This window comes from Bubalus kerabau, chromosome 1 (assembly GCF_029407905.1).
Source record: "Bubalus kerabau isolate K-KA32 ecotype Philippines breed swamp buffalo chromosome 1, PCC_UOA_SB_1v2, whole genome shotgun sequence".
Taxonomy (NCBI): Eukaryota; Metazoa; Chordata; class Mammalia; order Artiodactyla; family Bovidae; genus Bubalus; species Bubalus kerabau.
The window spans coordinates 126,273,724-126,297,632 of NC_073624.1; the positions used below are offsets into that span (position 1 = coordinate 126,273,724).

Here is a 23,909-nt window from a genome sequence, read left to right on the forward strand (position 1 = left end):
TGCCCTTCGCCTGCGCAGTGGGAGGAGTAGCTGCCCTTTCTCCTGGTTCCTCAGAGTAAATTAAACCAGCAAATTAAGTTAGACAGCACTTTAAGCACAACCCTTACTAATGCCATCACTGATTAATTAAAATGTCTCAAGCTGACTACAAATGAAATGGTGACAGGCCTCCCTGCATGATGGGGCTTGAGGCCTGGCTCCTGGAGATTGGTCTCCGCGTCTAGGACACTCTCACCCCCAGGACCACCTGGTACGCTCCTAATCAGATCTGCATCAACAGAATTCTGGAGGAACTGATCCCCCCTTGTTGCTTCCCCCGCCCGTCACACTGTACTAGAGCTAGGCTGTCAGCTCCGGAGAGACAGGGTCGCCATCAAATGACCGAGGGTCTCCTGGGCCTGGAAACTCAACATGGAAGGAGACGATGACCACATGTCACACAACTGGACTCTGCCTAAAAACCAAGTCCAGCTATAACAGAGAAACTCAACATGGAAGGAGACGATGACCACGTCACACAACTGGACTCTGCCTAAAAACCAAGTCCAGCTATAACAGAGCATTTGCCGGCAATGAAGCTGTCTTGGGCACAACTGTCTCCCCCAGGACCATGGTCCCTCCATCACTGTGGAAAAGCATGTGTCAACAGAGGGGATATATTATATATATATATATATATACACACACACACACACACATATAGCTGATTCACTTTGCTGTATAGCAGAAGCTAACACAACACTGCACAGTAACTACATGCCAATGCACATTATTTTAAATACAAAAAAAAAAAAAAAAAAGAAGGAAAAGCACCAGTGCCTCCATCAGCCTGTACTAAGTCACCTAGCTCCTATCCCCCGAGCTCCCTTAGCCTCCCGAGTGGTCGGTGCTGCTGACGGCCCCCTGGGGATGAGATGGTCCCCGGGGTCCTCACACACGGACAATGTGCTTGGGCAGCACTCTTGGCAGTCTGTCCCCATCTTCTGGATAGAGTTGAGCTGACATTTAAAAAAATTAGTTTTCATATTTTGTGTTGCTCAATAATAATGAGTCCAGATTTCTTTGGAGATGGACCTCTAATTAATAAGTGTACAAGCCTAGTTCCACATACATGAAAAAAATTTTTTTCTGACTCAAGACAAAACCAATGGGTCAGCTGTCTAAAGCATCAAGAGGAGTAGAGCAAGATTTAAAACCAAGAAAGGACAGGTCACTTCGGCATCTTCAAACAAAAGTTCATCCTTGGACTCAGAATCAAGACATTTTACCAACCAAGAAGGCAACTGCATCACAATAATGCCTTGCATTTACAGATATGTTCTTAACATGCCTTGTCAGAATGTCACATGACCTTGTGGGTCATCATAATCAGGAGGTCATTTATATTAAATGATGCACAACAGCCACTGAATATTGAGCATGGAGACACTGCCCTACATACTCTAATAACCTTGTTCAGTTATTGTCTCTCTGCAGGACAGCTATTAATGTCTCCACTTTGCTAACTCTGAAGCCATGCCTGTCTAGAGCTCAAGCCAGCAAGCGTGTGTGCATGCTAAGTCACTTTAGTCATGTCCGACTCTTTAAGACCCCATGGACTGTAGCCCACCAGGCTCCTGTCCAAGGGATTCTCCAGGCAAGAATACTGGAGTGGGTTCTCATGCCCTTTTCCATGGGATCTAGCTGACCAGGGATCAAACCCGAGTCTCTTACATCTCCTGCCTTGGAGATGGATTCTTTACCACTAGCACTTACCTGGGAAGCCAATAAAAACTCTGGTCTGGAAATGCTTGTGTTTTCCACACCCCATTGATGAAAGACAGCAGACCTTTTTCCCATAGACTAGAAACTCACCGTTTCAAGAAATATATCTTTAAATCATATAAGTCATCAGAAAAAGCCAAAAATAATTACTACCACTCCATACTCAAACAATAATTAGTAATGATTTTTATAGAGTATTTACAACCCTTAAAATATTATTCAATGTATACATTACAAATTAGAGCAAGGAAAACTTGATCAGAAAGGAAAACTTCAACCATGCCATTAAAGCATCTTTTGAGTTCAAGACATGCTAAGACATTCTGGTAATTACACAGGTTATTTTTAAAGGCTTAATAAATTAGGGCTAGTAGAGTATCATTTACTTGCTCCTCCCTAACTCCAGTGACGTTGCCAAGAAGTGGGTTGTCACTCATGGCAATCCTCTGCTCTGGCTGCAGGACTGCTGAACCAATCACAGTCCCCACAGAACCAATCTCTGGCCACTGTGGCTGATCCAAAGATGAACACGACTCATCCGGAATTCCTCTCTGGGATTTCTCTAGAAGCTCGAGAATGCCCTGTCCTCCTGGGTTGGGAGAATGTGAGCCAGGGCCGGACTGATGGCCAGGGGCCCACCCTTAAAGAAGCAGCCTGGCCTGGAAATTGTGCTAAAGCACAGAGCGATTGGAGGGAGGGAGTTGAAAGGCGAGAGAAGGTGAGAGTGCAGATGAGAGAGAGAAAGAGAGGAGAAGAGGGAGCACAGGAGGAGGAGAGGACACTGAAAAGACAGGTGGAGGGTGGCAGGTACAGACACACGTGACCAACGCCCCCACCCAACCCCAGGCTGCGGTTGGCATTTCTGCAGTGAGGCACCCACAGACACCTTCCACCCTGTCCTCCGGAGGGCTAAGGAGCTCTCTCACCTGCCATGGCTCCTCCTCAGTCCTCTGTTCAGAGCAAACGAGCCGTGTGCACTGGACAGCTCCTGTCACCTGCCTGTTAACATCACTACGAGACGAAATGAAGTCACCTCCAGCGAGCCAAAAAGCCCACTGGATTTTTTTAAGCACAGGAGGAAGTATTAAAAAAGGGTCGGGTTGATTGTATGAGATATTCAGTGAGCATGTCCAATGCCTAAAATCTCATAAATGGTGGAGTGTTGTCAACAGTTTCCTGGAAACCCAGCTCTATCTCAGGGACAAGGCCTTCGCCATTTCTGACAGTGAATGACTTGCTCCAGGCCAACATCATCTCCGTGGGAGCCGCTCAGCACTTCTGGACAGGCCACGTGGTGAAGAGAGCTTGGATGAGAGACCCCCTGCGATCTCATGCCAGGACCTTAGCTGAGAATCCCTTGCTCACTTATGTGCCCTCAGGCCCTCTCCACTCCTGCTGTCTGTGTCTACCTCTCACCATTTCCACTCTGTCAGTATTGAGGTAGGAGATAGCCGGCCTCTGGGCCAGACACCTGTTATTTGTCAAGTGGAGTAAAATTCAAGCTTTGTTCTCACCCAGACACTCCAAGGACAAAGCTAGTGGTAAAAGCTGAGTTCTGCTAAAGCAAAGAGAAAAGGTGCCCACTCCTGAGGTCAAGGAAGACTTCCCTGTCTGCACATGTTCAGGAAGTCTCCTTTGGGGTTGAAAAGGGAAGGGACCCCACCCCATAATAAGTGTGGACACGTACCCATAGACCTCTATGGAGGGATACATCTTAGAAGAAACTTGCATACTAATCTTTGGGAAGATGCATGGACCAGTCAGGTGTGAAGAAAGATACAAGGTAATTGGCCAAAGGTAAACAAAGACCTAGAAGGGCTGTCCCATATAAGTGATTTAAACACGTCCAGACTGTGTTCCTCCTCACTCCGCACTCCTCTGCAGGTGTGTATCTCTGCCCTCCTTCTGAGCTGGATGAACAAACTGTTTTCCCGTGTGCTCTCCCATACGTTGTGCTATGTATCTAATCATAAATGTCGGACCTGTTTTTACAGTTTTTGCCTCCTTGAAACAGTCTTGCTTACAAACAGGGGCAAGAGCCTGGGCCACTTTTGCTTCTTGCCTCTAGTCCCTGGTGGTCTAGTGGCTAGGACTCTTGGTTTTCATCCAGGTTCCCCAGGTTTAATTCCGGGCAGGGAACTAGGATCTCTCCCTCTGAGATCAGTATCATCCCAGCTCCTGTGCAAAGTGAAACACTGCTCTTTCTGTATTCTTTCCCAGTGTGACGGAGCCCCAGGCCCTTCTCAGGCTCAGGTCAGAACTGAAAGGAGGCATGCGTGGAAGCAGTGACAACAGGGAGGGAGGCTGTCAGCGACATGCCAAAGTTAAAAACAGTTTCCTCCTCACCATTTTCCAAACCGAGCAAGCCTTGCTCGGTGGAAAGCTGGAGACATCCACGTCTGAACAGTAGTCCAGATAGGCCCATGTTCACTCAGTTCTCTCTCCTGCCTCACCAACCTGGACTCCTGGCAAATGTCCTTTACAGTAACCTGGGTGATGCATCTTGAGGTAGAACAAGTTCACTGTCCCCAAATAGATGTTTACAGTGTTTCCCTTCCATTCAGACTGCTCTCTTTTCCATCCACTGGTCACCGAGGCAGACTTCCTGCTCTGATGTAGGTAATTCTATTAGTGAGAACAGTCCACTTGCTCAGCAAGTGTCAGCAATTAGTCTCACCTGATTTAAAGACTGATTGAGATCTACTTACAAGTGAAAACTAGGTGAGCCAGCATGGTTTTGTATATAAGCAAAACCAAAATGAAGACGATATGAAAAAAAAAATTGTGTAACTTTGTGCTATGATGAATAAAGTTCCTTAAGAGGTATGTTTTCTAAAGCAAAGTACTTGTTAGGGTCAGGATGTGGGAAGTGCACTAATAGGCTCAGGATTAGGGTTTGGTTTCCCTTTCATTCTCCCTTCAGACCCCACAATTTGGGGATGCTTCCCAACTTGGTAACAATGCACTTGTGTTAGCTTCATAATCAAGGGACAGAGACTCTATTCCATGTACTTTAGAAGGGAAATTTCCCCTTCATTTCTGAAGATATACTTAAGGAAATGTGATACAATATGATAAGTCTTGAAAATATCTCTTAAAAATATTGATCATCTTTTTCTTGGTGACACCTGGGAGAAATTTTGATATGAATGGTGAAATGTGCGACAATATCCCATGAATTGAGCAAAAGTTAAACCAAACTGATTCATCTTACCTTATCAAGGTTTTTTGGAAATGAGTGGGTCTGTCATCTCAGCAGGGTTCTTTCACTCCTCTGCTTGCCTGTCTGCTTCTGTGTGGCTTCCTGGTCTACCAGACAGTGGTCCTGGCAAACCACCACCCTAGCTGCCCTTTGCAGCATCACAGCCACTGTGCTGACTCTTCATACTTGAACTCCAAGTACTGCCCAACCTCAGCACCCTCTTAGACTGGAAAGCCCAGGGTGAGGACCTAGTTTTTCATTCAGGCTGTGAAAGGTAGCAACCCTAACAGGTCACACCAGAGAAAACACCAGTTTTAAAATGCCACTGTGTAAATGAAAAACACCTACCTTTCTTGTAGAATAAGTTTGTTCTCTTTCTTCCAAAAGTCTTTAAAGTCAGAGCTGAATTCATGCCAGATACCGAAGAAAACGTTTGGGGACACTTCTTTCTCTCCAATTTTTGGTCTCATGAAGAAATAGGCTGTAGTCTCCAAAAAGCTGTGAAAGCACACACACACACACACACACACACACACACAAGTGTAAAAGCTATAATTACTTTCCAATATGGGGTATTCTTTCTCCATCCAAAGGCTGATTTCATTCAGGCAGTTACTATTACCAAGAGGACTCAACTCCTCAGGAGTTCTCTTAAGGTTTCATGTTAGAGTTTTTGGACACAGATGTTAGCAGCAGATAAGAGTCCTCCATATACTATCCGGTAACTATCCAGTTAACTATTCCTGGTCCATCCATTTTCAATATTAATCACTATCTGTCTGACCTATTTCAGAAATGAACCTGTAATCAAGTTGGGACATAAGCGAAGTTGTGGGTCTATACCTAGACTCTAAACAAATGAAATATCTGCCCTCTGCCCCTAAACTAACATATATGCATATTGTACATGTTAGTTTAATACGTGTACATGTTATATAATATGTGTATTGTACAGCTTCTATACTATTTGACTTCCTATATTGCTGATGGGGGAAAAATCAACAGCCCTGGGAGATACTGACAGAGGCTGCCCTGAAGATCAGGGTAACACAGCTGAGTGGGTATGAGCAGGGCGGCCAGCATCCTGACAGTGGCAACAGTGCCCATCTCCAGAAGGTGCCATCAAGGCCGCCTCATGTTACATGTACACGATGCTCAGAAGAGTTTCAAAGGGTTGACAGACAGCACACAACTAGTAAATGGTAGATTTATGCTGCATCTTGACGTGGACCTCCCAGACTCCAGAAGTGTGCACTGTGTAAGCCATCCAGTCAATGGTATTTTGTGATAACACTCAGAACTAAGGCAAATGATCTAGATTTTTAAATACATAAATTTCAGGGGGCAAAGTCTATTATAAACACTTAAAAGACACTGTCTAATTATAATGGCTTGAATTTCTTTATATCTTGCTCCAAACAAACTGTAAGAAAATAAAATCATTTATTACATATATGAACTAATTGGAGTTTTGAAAAGAAACTGGGTATTTGATGAGATTAGAGATTATTATTATTGTTGGGGATGAAACTGCTGGTGGTTATTTTTTAAAGGGGATCTTTTTGAGACACATACTAAAATATACATGAATGACATTATACCTGTTGAAGACTTGCTTAAAAAACAGTCTGGGAGGGGGCAAGTGGGCAGAGGTATAGATGAAACCAATTCAGGAACTGCTGAAACTGATGAATGCATGATGATCACTGTACATTCTGTTTACTGCCTCTGAATCACAGTTAAGTTCTTCACCTGCATGGTGTTTAATTTACCTACCCCTGCTTCCTTTAGTGGAGAAGGCAACGGCACCCCACTCCAGTACTCTTGCTTGGAAAATCCCATGGACAGAGGAGCCTGGTAGGCTGCAGTCCATGGGGTCACTAAGAGTCGGGCACGACTGAGCGACTTCCCTTTCACTTTTCACTTTCATGCATTGGAGAAGGAAATGGCAACCCACTCCAGTGTTCTTGCCTGGAGAATCCCAGGGACAGAGGAGCCTAGTGGGCTGCTGTCTATGGGGTCGCACAGACTCGGACACGACTGAAGCGACTTAGCAGCAGCAGCAGCTTCCTTTAGCAAAGTATCAAATCACTGTCTTCTATTTCTGGCATCCCAGATCTCTTATTATTGGATTTTCCTCCAGATCCTAAGAGCATATGCAGATTTCTGCATCTGTAAATAATATTCTCTCAGCCATGAAGACTCATTGAAAGATACCATTATTTATATACAAATGCTTTATAATTCAATGTTCCCACGTCCTCACTCATTTTAAAATCTGGCTTCATAGACCACCATTCCATTACTTTTCTCTCAAGAGTCTCTGATCTAAACATGTAATTTTTAGCAATTTTCCTTCTCATGACCTAAAATAATGGAACCATTACTGTCTTGTTTACTTGAACTTGAAAGTGAGAAATTATTAACAGCTTTATTTTGCTCCTTTAGGTTAAACTGATGCAAACTGAATTAAATATATTTCATTTTCCCCTTATAAAAGTCTCAGGAGTTTACAGGAGACAGTTGACATAATGGTCACCTATTTCATGGCCTAACTTTGTATTAACTTTAGATTAAAAAAAAAAGTTGAAAAGATAATATAGAGAATTCCAATATAGCCTCCATTCAGCTTCTCCTAATATTAACATCTCACACAACCACTAAGAGATAACATTGAAAATGAGAGGATTCTCTTGTTAGGAGCCATTGCAAACCATCTGCTGAGTAAAGTGAGTGAATCTGTATAGATGAGTAGGGAGGACAGGTAAGGGTGGTCACCCCACTGTGGTGCTGGCCTGCTGACCCTAAGAGACACAGACAGAAAGACACACAAAGGTATATATATTTAACTGAAGTATACTATTGTGCTAATTTCAGGTATACATCATAGTGACCCAGTTATTTTTTCAGATTCTTTTCCATTATAGGTTATTACAAAATACTGACTACAATTTCTAAAATACTAATCATAAAGTAGGTCCTTGTTGCTAATCTATTTTATGCACAGTGGTTGTATATGCTCATCCAAAACTTCTAATTACTTATATTACATGTAAGTAAGATCATAATAGTATTTGCCTTACTCTGTCTAATTGATTTCAATAGGTGTAATGTTCTCTAGTCATGTCTCGCTCTTTGCAACCCCGTGGACTACAGCACTATTATTCACCATCTTCTGGAGTTTCCTCAGATTCATGTCCATTGAATTGATGATGCCATCTAACCATCTCATCCTCTGTCACCTTCTTCTCCTCCTGCATTCAAACTTGCCCAGCATAAGCGTCTTTTCCAATGAGTTGGCTCTTCGAATCAAGTGGCCAAAGTACTGGAGCTTCAGCTTCAGCATCAGTCTTTCCAATGAATATTCAAAACTGGTTTCCTTTAGGATTGACTTGTTTGATGTCCCTGCTGTCCAAGGCACTCTTAAGGGTCTTCTGCAGCACCACAGTTGAAAAGCATCAATTCTTTGGCACTCAGTCTTCTTTATGGTCCAACTCTCACATCTATACTTCTGATGATTACTAGAAAAACCATAACTTTGGCTATGCAGACCTTTGTCAGCAAAGTGATGTCTCTGCTTTTTAATATGGTATCTAGGTTTGTCACATCTTTTCTTCCAAGGAGCAGATCAGATCAGATCAGATCAGTCACTCAGTCGTGTCTGACTCTTTGCGACCCCATGAATCGCAGCACGCCAGGCCTCCCTGTCCATCACCAACTCCCAGAGTTCACTCAGACTCACGTCCATCGAGTCAGTGATGCCATCCAGCCATCTCATCCTCTGTCGTCCCCTTCTCCTCCTGCCCCCAATCCCTCCCAGCATCAGAGTCTTTTCCAATGAGTCAACTCTTCGCATGAGGTGGCCAAAGTACTGGAGTTTCAGCTTTAGCATCATTCCTTCCAAAGAAATCCCAGGGCTGATCTCCTTCAGAATGGACTGGTTGGATCTCCTTGCAGTCCAAGGGACTCTCAAGAGTCTTCTCCAACACCACAGTTCAAAAGCATCAATTCTTCGGTGCTCAGCTTTCTTCACAGTCCAACTCACACATCCATACATGACCACTGGAAAAACCATAGCCTTGACTAGACAGACCTTTGTTGGCAAAGTAATGTCTCTGCTTTTGAATACGCTATCTAGGTTGGTCATAACTTTCCTTCCAAGGAGTAAGCGTCTTTTAATTTCATGGCTTCAGTCACCATCTGCAGTGATTTCGGAGCCCAGAAAAATAAAATCTGACTCTGTTTCCACTGTTTCCCCATCTATTTGCCATGAAGTGATGGGACCGGATGCCATGATCTTCATTTTCTGAATGTTGAGCTTTAAGCCAACTTTTTCACTCTCCACTTTCACTTTCATCAAGAGGCTTTCGAGTTCCTCTTCACTTTCTGCCATAAGGGCGGTGTCATCTGCACAGCTGAGGTTATTGATATTTCTCCCAGCAATCTTGATTCCACTTTGTGCTTCTTCCAGTCCAGCGTTTCTCATGATGTACTCTGCATATAAGTTAAATAAGCAGGGTGACAATATACAGCCTTGACATACTCCTTTTCCTATTTGGAACCAGTCTGTTGTTCTATGTCCAGTTCTAACTGTTGCTTCCTGACCTGCATACAAATTTCTCAAGAGGCAGATCAGGTGTTCTGGTATTCCCATCTCTTTCAGAATTTTCCACAGTTTATTTAATTTCATGGCTGCAGTCACCATCCACAGAGATTTTGGAGCCCAAGAAGATAAAGTCTGTCACTGTTTCCACTTTCCACTATATTCCCATCTATTTGCTACTGTTTCCACCTTTCCCCATCTATCAGGCGAAATAATGGGCTGGATAAAGCACAAGCTAGAATCAAGATTGCCAGGAGAAATATCAATAACTTCAGATATGCAGATGACATCACCCTTATGGCAGAAAGCAAAGAGGAACTAAAGAGCCTCTTGATGAAGGTGAAAGAGGAGAATGAAAAAGCTGGCTTAAAACTCAGCATTCAAAAAACTAAGATCATGGCATCACTTCATTGCAAATAGATGGGGAAACAATGGAACAGTGACAGATTTTATTTTCTTGGGCTCCAAAATCACTGCAAATGGTGACTGCAGCCATTAAATAAAAAGATGCTTGCTCCTTGGAAGGAAAGCTTTGACAAACCTAATGTGATAATAGCTCAGTCATGTCCAACTCTTTGTGACTCTATGGACTGTAGCCCACCAGGCTTCTCTGTCCATGGAATTCTCCAGGCAAGAATACTGGAGTGAGTTGTCATGCCCTTCTCCAGGGGATCTTCCTGACCTAGGAATCGAAGCCGGGTCTCCCGCATTGCAGGCAGATTCTTTACCAGTGACAAACATAGTGTATTAAAAAGCTGAGACATTACTTTGCTGACAAAGGTCTGTATAGTCAAAGCTATGGTTTTTCCAGTAATCATGTATGGATGTGAGAGTTGGACCATAAAGAAGACTGAGCGCCAAAAAATTGATGCTTTTGAACTGTGCTGTTGGAGGAGACTCTTGAGAGTCCCTTGTACTGTAAGGAGATCAAACCAGTCAATCCTAAAGGAAACCAATCCTGTATATTCATTGAAAGAACTGATGTTGAAACTGAAGCTCCAATAGGTTGGCTGCCTGAAGTGAAGAGATGACTCATTAGAAAAGACCCTGATGCTGGGAAAGGTTGAATGCAGGAGAAGAAGGGGATGGCAAATGATGGGATAGTTGGATGGCATCACTGACTCAATGGACATGAGTTTGAGCAAGCTCCAGGAGATGGTGAAGGTCAGGAAATCCTGGTATGCTGCAGTCCATGGGGTCACAAAGAGTTGGACATGCCTGCAGGACTGAACAACATTTGCCATGAGGTGATGGGACCAGATGCCATGATCCTAGTTTTTTGAATGTTGCGTTTTAAGTCAGCTTTTTAATTCTCATCTTTCACTCTCATCAAGAGGCTCTTGAGTTCCTCTTCACTTTCTGCCGTGGGTGGTGTCATCCACATATCTGTGGTTATTGACATTTCTTGTGGCAATCTTGGTTCCAGCTTGATCTTCATCTAGCTTGGGGTTTTGCATGATGTGTTCTGCATATAAATTAAATAAGCAGGGTGACAAATATAGCTTTGATGTACTCCTTTCCCAATGTTCAATCAGTTTGTTGTTCCATGTCTAGTTCTAACTATTGCTTCTTGACTTGCATACAGGTTACTCAGGAGACAGGTAAGTTGTTCTGGTAACCCCACCCCTTTAAGAATTTTCCACAGTTTGTTGTGATCCACACAAAGACTTTAGCATAGTGAATGAAGCAGAAGTAGATGATTTTCTGGAATTCGCTTGTTTTTTCTATGAGCCAATGGATGTTGACAATGTGATCTCTGGTTCCTCTGCCTTTTTAAAATCCAGCTTGAACATCTGGAAGTTTTCGGTTCACATACTGTTGAAGCTTAGCTTGAAGGATTTTGATCATAACCTTGCTAGCATGTGAAATGAGTGCAGTAGTTTGAACATTCTTTGGCACTGCCCTTCTTTGGGATTGGAATGAAAACTGACCTTTTCCAGTCCTGTGGCCACTGCTGAGTTTTTTCTTTCATATTGAGTGCAGTACTTTAACATTATCTTTTAGGATTTGAAATCATATGGTAACCCTATTTTTAGTTTTCTAAGGAACCACCATAATGTTTCCCATAGAAGCTGCACAAGTTTACATTCCCACCAACAGTGTAGGAAGGTTCTCCTTTCTCTATACTTTCTCCAGCATTTATTATTTGCCAACTTTTTGAAAATGGCCATTTTGACAGGTGTGAGGGGATATTTCACTGTAGTTTTGGTTTATGTCTCTCTAATAATTAGCCACACTGAGCATTTTTCATGTGCTTGTTGGCCACCTGTAAATCTTCTTTGGAGAAATGTCTCTTTAGGTTTTCTGCCTATTGATTGGCTGGGTTGTTTGTTTCTTTAATACTGAGTTATATGAGCTATTTTTATATTTTCCATGATAGCACCCTGTTGGTTACATTATTTGAAGATAGTTTATTTCCTTCTCTAGTTAGCCTTTTCATTTTCTTTAAAAAATTTTATGGTTTTCTTTGCTATGTGGAAGCTTTTAAATTTGATTAGGTCTCATTTATTTTATTTTTTTAAATATTTATTTACTTCTGGCTGCCTCTTTGTTGCTGTACTCAGGCTTTCTCTAGTGGTGGCGAATGGGGACTACTTTCCATTTGGGGTGTATAGGTTTTTCATTGTGGTGGATTCTCTTTTGTGGAGAATGGACTCTAGAACACGGGCTCAGTAGTTGTGGTGCATGAGCCTACTTGCTCTGCAGCAGGAGGGATCTTCCAAGACAAGGGATCAAACCCATGTCCCCTGCAATGGCAGGTGAATTCTTAACCACTGGTCCACCAGCTAAGTCCAGGTCTCATTTATTTTTTATTTAGTTAATTAATTAAAAAGTGTATTTATTTTAAAAGTTTTATTTACTTTTATTTAAGTTATTTTATTATTTTGAATTTTTTATTTTAAAATTTAATTACTTTTTATATTATTTTCATTTTATTTATTTTATTTTAATTTTATTTAATAAACTATTAAAAAAATTTTATTTGGCTGTGCTGGGTCTTAGCTGTAGCACACAGGATCTTAGTTGCAGCATGCAGGATCTAGTTCCCTGACCACAGATCAAACCTGGGACTCTGCATTGGGAAGTCAGAGTCTTAACTACTGGACCACTAGGAAGTCCTGGTCTTATTTATTTACTTTTGCTTTTATTTCTTTTGCCTTGGAAGACTGATCTAAGAAAATGTTGCTGTGATTTATGTCTGAGAATATTTTGCCTATGTTCTCTTCTAGGAGTTTTATGATGTCTTGTCTTGTATTTCAGTCTTTAAACAGTTTTGAGTTTATTTTTGTATATGGTGTGAGGGAATGTTCTAAATAACACAAATTAGTAGTGTAAATAATGAAAGAAGGGTTGTCACTACTAATTCCATGGACATTTAAAGAAATTCTATGAATAATTCTTTGACAAAAATTTTGATAACTTAGATAAGTCAAATCTTGGAAAGACACTAACTAATAGAAATCTCACAGTAGAAATAATATGAAAACATGTACATTTATTAAAGAAATTAAGTCAATAATTTATAACCTTCCAGAAAACAAATCACAGGGCCTAGGTGATTTCCCTAGAGAATTCTATCACATCCTTATAGAAAAAAAAAAAAAAAGAATCTCTCTCAGAAAGTAGCAGCAGAAGAAAGAGTTCCTAACTCATTCTATGAAGCCAGCAACTGTCTCATACCCAAACAAGATAGACATTACAAGAAAAAAAAAGTGCAGGCCAATATGCCTCTTCAGAATAGATTTTAAAATTCACAACAAAATTAGCCAATAGAATTCAACATGAATAAAAAGAACTATACACCATGACCAAGTGATGTTTATTCTAGTTATGCAAATGAGTTCAATATTCAAATTAAAAAATTTAATCTATAGCATCAATAAACTAAAGAAAAAAAATCATATGATGATATTAATTTATGCAGGAAAGATATTTGAATAAATACTCTCAGCAAACCAGGGATAGAGAATCCCTGACTTAAGAATGAATTCTTGACTTAAGAATGAACATCTACAAAAGAACTCCTATAGCTAACACCATACTAAATGTTAAGATACTGAAATTTTCCCTCCTAAGAATGGTTATAAGGCTAGAGTGCCCTCTCTTTTACTTCTATTTCACATCACACTGGAAGTTGTAGCTAATGCAATAAGACAAGAAAAGCCAATAAGGTTTACAGATTGGGAGGGAAGAAGTAAAACTGTATTTGCAGATGAATATGCCTGTGTAGGGGCTTCCCTGGTAGCTCAGCTGGTAAAGAATCCGCCTGCTATGCAGGAATTGAATTGACCCAGTTCGATTCCTGGGTCAGGAAGACCCCTGGAGAAGGAGTAGGCTACTCACTCCAGTATTCTTCAGCTTCCCTGGTGATTCAGACAGCAAAAATCTGCCTGCAACACAGAAGACCTAGGTTCAATCCCTGGGTCTGGAAGATTCTCTGGAGGAGATCATGGCAACCCACTCCAGTATTCTTGCCTGAGAATCCCAATGGACAGAGGAGCCTGGAGGGTTACAGTCCTTGGGGTCGCCGAAAGTCAGACATGAGTGAACAATGAGGCACACAGCACAGCATGTCTATGTTGAAGTGCCAAAGAATCTACAAAATAATTCCTGGAACTAATAAACAAATATAGGAACATTGAAGGATACAGGTTAATGAAGAAAACTCAAATGTTTTCTGATATACCAGCATTGAACAATTAAATTTTGAAATTAAAAACATAAATAATTTCCTATAGCACAAAAAAAATGGAATACTAAGGTAGAAATCTAGTGACAGATATAAAGTCTATGAGGAAAATTACAAAACTATGATGAAAATATCAAATAAGATCTAAATAAGTGGAGAAATGTACTATGAACATGGATTGTTGTTCAGTCACTAAGTTGCCTCTGACTCTTTGTGACCCCGTGAACTGCAACACGCCAGGCTTCTCTATCACTGTCTCCCTAAGTTTGCTCAAACTCATGTCCATTGAGTCAGTGGTGCCATCTAACCATCTCATCCTCTGTCACCCCATTCTCCTCTTTCCCTCAATTTTTTCCAGTATCAGAGTCTTTTCTGATAAGTTAGCTCTTCACATCAGGTGGCCAAAGTATTGGAGCTTCAGGATTGGTTCTTCCAATGAATATTCAGAGTTCCTTTAGGATTGATTGGTTTGATCTCTTTGTTGTTCAAGGGACCCTCAAGACTATTCTCCAGCACCACAGTTCAGAAGTGTCAATTCACTGGTGCTTAGCCTTCTTTATGGTCCAACCTCAGATCCATACACGACTACTGGAAAAAATATAGGTTTGACTACACAGACCTTTGTCAGCAAAGTGATGTCTCTGCTTTTTAATATACTGTCTAGGTTTGACATAGCTATTCTTTCAAGGAGCGAGTGTCTTTTAATTTTGTGGCTACACTTACTGTCTGCATTGATTCTGGACCCCAAGAAAATGAAATCTGACACTGTTTCCACATTTCCCCCATCTATTTGCCATGAAGTGGTAGGACTGGATGCCATGATCTTCGCTTTTTGAATCTTGAATTTTAAGCCAGTTTTCACTCTCCTCTTTCACTTTCATCAAGAGACTCTTTAGTTCCTCTTAACTTTCTGCCATAAGGTGGTGTCATCTGCATATCTGAGGCTGTTGATATTTCTCCTGCCAGTCTTGAGCAAAGCCTGTGTGTGATGCATCTAGCCCAGCATTTCACATGATGTACTCTGCATATAGGTAAGCAGGGTGACAATATACAGCCTTGATGTACCCCTTTCCCAATTTTGAACCAGTCCTTTGTTCCAACGAACATGGGTAGGAATAGTCAATATTGTAAAGATGCCAGTTCCTCCCAACTTAATTTTATCCATGTAATTCCAATAAAAATCCTAACAAGTTATTTTGTGGATGTTGACAAACTGATCCACTACCCAATTTTAAGACCCACTATAAAGTGGGACAGTGTGATATATTAGTGGAAGAGTACACATATACATTAACGCAACAGAATAGAGTGTCCAAACGTAGGCTCAGAAATGTAGCTGACTGATCTTTGAAAAAGGAACAAAGGTAACTCAATGGAGAAATGATAGTCTTTTCAACAAATGTGCTGGAACAGCTGAATATTTATATGCAAAAAGTCAACAAAAGGAATCTATAAACAGACATCACATCTTACACACACACACACAAACACACAAACCTAAAATCCTGATCAATAACCTGTGGTGAGAAAAGTTAAACAATTTGAAGGTGTTATATTATTTTGGGAAGGGGCAAAGATATTAAATAAACATTGGTTAATTTAAAGGTATTAAAAATAGGAGAAATAAAATGTATCATGTTTGTGGCAGCCAGATGTATGCATCGTTCAGATCTCCCAGGTCCCAGCTGCGGAAAATGGAATTGAGCAAGGGCCTTGGATGCTGGTTTGAAGCCCATCGCTGCATCTGCACAGGGGCCCAGGGTCGCTCCTGGCCAGCAAGTGCACTCAGCAGGGATGCTGGTGTAGGTCTCATCTAGGACACACAGGCTCCTCTAAATGGTGACTTTGGCCCGAGGACTTTCAGTTGGCTTTACCAAAACTTTCTGGTAAATGCACTGCAGTCTAAGGCTTTTGCTATTTAGGCTTTCTTCCTTCGCTCTCCACCATGAGAGCTTGACCTGCATCTGGGTCTAATAGCTGCCCCAGCTTCCTCTGCCTCCGTTACTGTTTTTCCCAGCAAATCCAGTCTTGGCACCAGGTTTGTGGAGAACTTGAAATAGTATAATTGGAGCCACGAGGAGCCTGAGAAAACAAGCAGTAAGATGAGGTCTGAGACACAGTCAGCCAGCACCCCACTGTCCTGGGTGGTACATAGGGCAGACCCTGGCACAGTGGAGGAGGCCATGAACTTGTAAAGATATCAGCAAAGTGGCCTAGAAAATGTCCTCACAGGTGTGATGATTCAGGTTGCTGAAGATATGGTGAGAACAAGCCACAGAGACACTGGAATTGGCTGACTACAGCTGAGTGGGACTGACACCCCACAGAGAGATAATGAGGGATCCTGAGCAGTAACAGACAGCTAAAGACTAGGGGGCAACTCGGTAATTGGAAAGAGGCCATTATCACCTGTAGTGAGAGAACAGAAACAGCAACACAGCATAAAGATCTAACAGAACTGAAGAGCTCCAGAGACATTTAGAAGCACAGCCAAGCAGGTCTGCTATGCTAAAATTAGATCCCTGGCTAGGAAAATCTGGGATCCTGAAACAAGTGAGAAAGATATGAGTCACCCTTACAGGTCCCTGAAACTATCCTTAGTTTTCAGAGGGGACCTACTCTTCTCTAGTAAAGGTGAGCTCCCCATCTAGGAAAGTGCCAGACCTGATGAAGGAAAAGAGATTATACACACAGGCTGCTGCAAGAATTAACTTTACTGAGGTAGCAGGACCCAGGGGTAGCTCTTACAGGTCTAGAGTAACTGGTGGCCAGTGCAGGGAAAAGCAGACATGACTCAGCTGCTCTGGAAAACAGAAGAGGGAGTGAGGAGGCTGCGATCTGTGGGCATGCCCATATATAGTAAAAGAATCCAGAGCACTAAGCAACGGAACACTCCATGGGAGGTCCCAGAGGGCCCACTGTGCACCAAGGCAGTCAAGACTGTGCTGGTAACAGGGATACTGTTTTCAGTCCATGCTGTGGGCCAGGAAAGGAGAGGAGGTCACAGCTGAGCCCATTAACATCCATGGAGATGATGATGAATTAACAGGGGCTAATGGTGAAGCCCAGGGATCATAGTTAGCATCGTGTGTGCCCCACAGGGAGTGTGGAGATAGTTAATAGATCATGGTATCCTTAGAGGTACATGGGCACATGCACGCACATGTGCGCGCACGCGTGCATACACACACACACACAACACTGTGTAACATCTACAACCAAAGGAAAGGGCAAGAACAGAGAAACCGGAGGATAACAGTTGCTCTAATAAAAAATCAAGATGCCTCGCTCAGCTCCTGGAGTTGAGCTGATTTCAGATCCAGAACTCACTGACCAGAGGGATGACCCTGAAACACTGGGGAGCATGTACTGTACTAATCCCCCTGGTCCTTCTCCACTGCTCAGAGACAAAGGGAAATATTCAGGCATTTCAAGAGGTGTCGGACCCAGGGTCTGAGCAGACACTACAGCCTCATCGTGGTCACCTGCACTGGAGGGGGGCCCACACACCAGTATGCAGACACCAGTCTCAGAAGTCCCTGGGCCTCACCCCACCCATCAGCAAGAAGGCAGGACTTGGCAATCAAAGGGCCCAGGGCCCAGCAATGCCTAGGAGACCATCCACAATAGCCAGCCTGCCTCAAGAGAAGGACCAAGGCAACCCAACAGGGGTAGTCCTAGAGCATGAAGCTATGGTATCCAGAGAATGTGCTGCTGGAACCTACAGGATGCCACTTCTCCCAGGTCGGGAAATGTAACCAAGCCACCAGATACATAGAAGAACAGTGAATTAGGATAAATGAGATGACAGAGGAACACATTCCAAGAAGAAAAAAATAAAACCCCAGAAGAACTAAGTGATGTAGAGATAGGCAATATATCTGATAGAGTTCAAGGTAATGATCATAATAATCAAACAATTTGGGAGAAGACTGGATGAACAGAGGGAGAAGGTAGTTTTTAACAAAGAATTAGAAAAAAATAAAGAAGAATTGAACAGAGATGAAGAATACAATAACTGAGTTCCAAAGAGGAGACTCAAGCAGTTAATGATGAGAGAAGTGAGAAAATGCAGAAACAGAGGAAGACTGGTTAAAGCCTGAAGATTGATGATGGAGATTCTCAAATCATCACCCTGTTACCTCATCACCAATCAGTCAGAAGAATAACTAGACATGATCTTGTACCCTGTGACTCTTTCCCCAAATGTGGTCTTTAAACCCATGTGTGAAAGCCATCAGGGAGTTCTAGTCCTCTGAGTATGACCAGCCTGTTCTCCTTGCTTGACACCTGCAATAAATGCTGTATTTTCCTTCATCACAACCCAGTGTTAGCAGATTGACTTTTCCGCACATTGGTGAGCTGACCCAAGCTTGATTTGGTAACAAAGTGAGTTAAAACTTCACCTACCTGTATTGCAAATTACTAATGAACTAGTAGTACAAGGTTATTATTGAGAAATATGGCAGAAATATGAGAGGAAACTGCTAAGAGAAATGTAATCGGGTGTAGGGAAGGGTGGAGCAGGGGAGGCTGCCTTTTGTTACAAGCCTGGTAGTACTAATTGACTTTTTCAATTCTGTCTACAATTAAAACCTTAAGAAAAACAAAAATTAATCAAAAGCAAAATGAACTGGAGAAAAAGTGTATGCCTGGAAAATATGAGGATAACAAGCTGAAAAACCTTTCCTGAATGAACCTGACTATGTATCCTCTGCAGTTTGCTACTGAGAAGAACACCAACAAACAACAGGTAACTCAGGAACAGCAAGAAAAATAGAGATAAACATTGATACTCTGTGGCTACAATGCTTAGAAAACTTCCCCCGATTTTAAAATCTACAAGTATTTCCCATTATTTTCTTCTGGTTTAAGTTTCAATTTTAATGTTTATTTCCTTAATTCTTTTGCAATTTATTTGGTCAATGGCCTGAGGCAGAAATCTAGAAATCTAGATCTACTTCTGGCAGAACCAATATCCTAAGGTTGATTTCCCCCTACTTCTTCTTTTTTCCCCCCATAACCAAGTTAGTTTATTTCAGGATTGCAAGGTTGGCTCAACATTTTTTTTAAAAAATCAATGTATTTCACATTAACATGTTAAAGGAGAAAATTAATGCAACCATTCAATAGCTTTAGAAAAAATGTTTGAAAAAATTTAATCCCTATTCATAATTTTAAAGCTTAGCAAATTAGGTAACTGAAGGAGATTCTTAATTTGATAAGGAGTATCTACAAAACTTATAGCAGAAGTAATGTTACTTAACTATACCTCCCTATCTTCTTTCCTGTTTGTCATTTATAATTAATCTAGTTGATTTTATTTCTCCTTGTTTTACTCCTTTCAGAGCTCTTCTCAGAAGCATCCTATGCAAAAAAGACCACTTCAAAGTGGTGAAAAGATAAATCCTTTCATTTTCCCCTGTTAACACAGGCCTTCTTCTCATTGCCCCCTTCTGAATGCTAACCCCTTGTTCATTATTTCAAAGCCTTTATTTTGCTGCCCTATCACTGACTGTCAATTTTTCAGATTCCTTGATTTAGCTAGTGAGAAAATGCAAACAGAAAACTTTAAAGATAGTGTTTCACTTCTGAGCTGACACTGAAATATGTCTTTTTTACGATGGAATTAAGAAATAATGATTTTTAAAATGCCAGTATCATTTTATATTACCTAGCAGCAAACCTTCTCTTTTTTCTTATTTATGAACTATTATCTGGGAGACAGGCTATCCCATCCTTCACTCATTGTTCTATAAATCTTATAATTAACATCACTAAATTTATTCTGCACCAAATGATAAACATTATAATTGAAACAAGCTACCAAGTGCTGGATTTTGACATTTAGTTTTCTTTTAAAATTTATTTTCCATCAAAATAATTTGAGTGGGTAGTTATTTGTGGTTACTGATTCTAAAAAAATTTTAACATTAAAAATTACTTAGATATGCATCCCCTGATATTTCTGGTAAATTTTGTTCTTGAACTATAGAATAGGCTATGAAAAAAATGCCACTGTCTTAAATCAACATAGTAATATTTAACAACTGTAGATTTAGCAAAGCAATAAGGACATTTATGACTATTTTAACCTCTTGCTACTTGTTTTCCTTATTATCTGGTCATTTCTATTAAAATGCTGGATAATTTATGGAGTTTACACAAATATTATAATGCTGAATAACTGTGTGTGTACAAATTATTGGGGAGGATAGGGGAGAGATTCTCCCCTCCCCCAGAGATTTATGTGAGGAAATTAGATCTCATAATCCATTAAAATAGAATCTCACATTTTTCTATAGGCACTGTGTACAGAAAGAAGATTCAATAGCATGAAACTGTAAAATGCCCTATGCAAACACAAACTCTAACCATAGAGGCTGCTTTTAACACAAGGTCCAAATGCTGAAAGCCTGTATTTGAGAACATGACTTAGCCACTTGAATAGCACAGGTGATAAAACACATATTTCAGATTGTTAGTAGATTTGAAATATTATCTTTATCTGTATCTAACCTGGAATATGTGGGATATAGCTAAGGGAAAAAGGAAAGATATGTGGCATGAGTTTTGAAGAAAAAATGAGACCTATATTTTTATGTTCATTAAGTAAGGACGGGAATTAAAAGGTTCTTAACACCAATTTTAAAAACGTGTATGCCAACCTATAAGGCACTGTTTCTCCTAAGACATCAGTGGAGCCTTCAAGTGAAGAAAGAGTAGCTCAGTTTTAAAGTGTAGACTTGGAGGTACAAAGGGGTTGGATCATTTTTCTTCGGATTATATGAGCACGTTGATTCATAGCTTGAAATATCAGAAGCGATAATTTTCTGGTTATTTTTTACAGGGCTTATACTTCACGTTCTCTGAATAAATGCTGGCAGAGTTCCCGTATTCCTGATATGCAACCACGCTCTCAGCTGTCACTGAAGGTGCGAAATGAAATCAGCTTCAAAACAGTGAGGTCTACATTTCAGGTCATAAAAAAAGAACATTGGATAAGACTCTCCCCCAGGTATTGATTCACTACACTCTAGAATAAAATAAAAAATACTGTTTAGTGAAGTATCTTTATCACATCCTATTTCTAGTCCCCCCCCCACCTTTTTTTTATTTACTGAACTCGTTTCCCAATCTCTTGTTTCCCCTTTTCATCACTTTTTGCTCTCTTTCTGGTGGATTCTTCACAGTGAGTAACTCAAAGTCAAGAATATTCTCGCCTATATTTTCATAGGTTTTTTTTAAGGCCAATTTTAAAAACCAGTGTCCTGAGGGGGGGATGATTTGGGAGAATGGCATTGAAACATGTATAATATAATATGTGAAACGAATTGCCAGTCCAGGTTCGATGCATGATACAGGATGCCTGGGGCTGGTGCACTGGGATGACCCAGAGGGATGGTATGGGGAAGGAGGTGGGAGGGCGGTTCAGGATGGGTAACATGTGTACACCCGTGGTGGATTCATGTTGATGTATGGCAAAACCAATACAATACTGTAAAGTAATTAGCCTCCAATGAAAATAAATAAATTTATATTAAAAAATAAAGATAAATAATCGCCCAATGCTAAAAAAAAATTTGATTTCAATACTGTTAAATCAAATAATTTTGATCAATTCATGACTGTTCTTGGAAGTACTAATGACTTTATTGCTAAACAGTGTAAAGACTACAAACAAAACCAAAAAGACTTTATGAATTATTTTATGAGGATACATTTTCATAACTTTAAAAGTAACCCCCAGTCACTTGGAGAAATATTTTTGTGGGTTAAAAAATAAGGTTAGGCAACTTTTGAGAAGCCCTGCAAAATCTGCATCTATTAATATTCATCCTAATCTAGGGACTGATCTTACTTTTTCAAAACTTGGTACAGATGCAAAATTCCACACCACAGTATTACCAGAGGGATTAAAATATATTTTCACTGCAAATATACTGATATTTTTCCTTAGGAGTCTCTGTGGCCAGGAGCAGGTGTGTTTCATCTCACTCAGATGGGCTGACATTGTTTGAAAACGAGCGGGCAGGACCTGGGAAAGTCTTGGACCTTTGAAAGAAAGCGCTGTTTGCCCAGCAATCCCACTTCTGGGCATACACACCAAAGAAACCAGAATTGAAAGAGACACGTGTACCCCAATGTTCTTTGCAGCACTGTTTATAATAGCCAGGTCATGGAAGCAACCTAGATGTTCATCAGCAGATGAATGGATAAGAAAGCTGTGGTGCATATACACAATGGAGTATTACTCAGCCATTAAAAAGAATACATTTGAATCAGTTCTAATGAGGTGGATGAAACTGGAGCCTATTATACAGAGTGAAGTAAGCCAGAAAGAAAAATGCCAATACAGTATACTAACGCATATATATGGAATTTAGAAAGATGGTAATGATAATCCTGTATGCGAGACAGCAAAAGAGACACAGATGTATAGAACAGTCTTTTGGACTCTGTGGGAGAGAGCGAGGGTGGGATGATTTGGGAGAATGGGATTGAAACATGTAAAATATCATATGTGAAACAAATCACTAGTCTAGGTTTGATGCATGATACAGGATGCTTGGGGCTGGTGCACTGGGATGACCCAGAGGGATGGGATGGGAGGGAGGTGGAAGGGGTATTCAGGATGGGGAACACATGTACACCCGTGGCAGATTCATGTCAATGTATGGCAAAACCAATACAATATTGCAAAGTAATTAGCCTCCAATTAAAATAAATAAATTTATATTAATAAAAAAAGAAAAGTAAAAAAAAAGCATACTGTTTAGCGGAAAAGCTGTGTGTATGATGCATCTACTGTGTTTGGCTACTGTGTTCAAAACTGTCTACTTGACCATGTTGACCTTCCATGCACACGAAGGAAACAGATCAGAAAGATGGATTGGCCTGCAGTCAGCCTAGGTGTATTGCTGTCTTCCTCCGGGACACTTTCTGCAGAAGTACAACTTCAGTGGGGCAAGAGTCTATGAGGTGATTTCCTCCCAGCTCTGATGCAAAGTTTGCAAAGTAAATGCAGCTGAAATTTCCACTAGTCTAAGTCTGAAACTCTCAGGACAAATGGTGAGCAAACCAGGCAAAACAATTCTTCATGCTACTTTTCATGTAAGTTTACTCACATCTGATGTATGCAGCTATAGTCCCAAAATGTGAAATGATGCACTTTGTGATGTAAAATTCCCACAAAGAAACAAGTTCAACCTATAAAAGGTCATTGGCTATTCACCAAATTATCTCTTTTTAACCCTTACTGTTACACTACCTATGCCCCCTAAGTCAGCGGGCCATTACTTCTTAGCTTGGCAAGACTTGCCGCACCAGCCACCCACAGCCTGAGCTGAACTTCGGGAGCCCATGCCACCTGTCTGGAAGTTAATCAGACTCACCCTTTTCAGAATCTGCAATAATAGCCACAGGGAAAATTCAGACTTGGGTCATTAGTGGCAGGTCCCCATAGTAAACATCATGAAGTGAGAAGAATACCAAGACTACTAAGAATACCAATACACGGTGCTGATACTGTGCCTGGCACTGTTCCATTATTCTCCTCATTTTAGAGATGAGGAAATGGAGGTAGAGTTCAATAAATATCTCCAAATCAGACAACTTGAAAAAAAGTGAAACCACGATTTGCCAGTGAC

At 41.0% G+C, this 23,909-nt stretch overlaps 1 protein-coding gene across 1 annotated transcript in view; it reads right to left on the reverse strand.

Annotated features, from left to right (window-relative positions):
• FMN2 (formin 2) overlaps positions 1-23,909 on the reverse strand; it is a 373,106-nt gene that overhangs the window by 18,578 nt on the left and 330,619 nt on the right. The window contains exon 16 of the mRNA XM_055587923.1: positions 5,315-5,464. Within this exon, the coding sequence (XP_055443898.1) occupies positions 5,315-5,464 (150 nt within the window). The remainder of the gene's footprint in view (positions 1-5,314; positions 5,465-23,909) is intronic.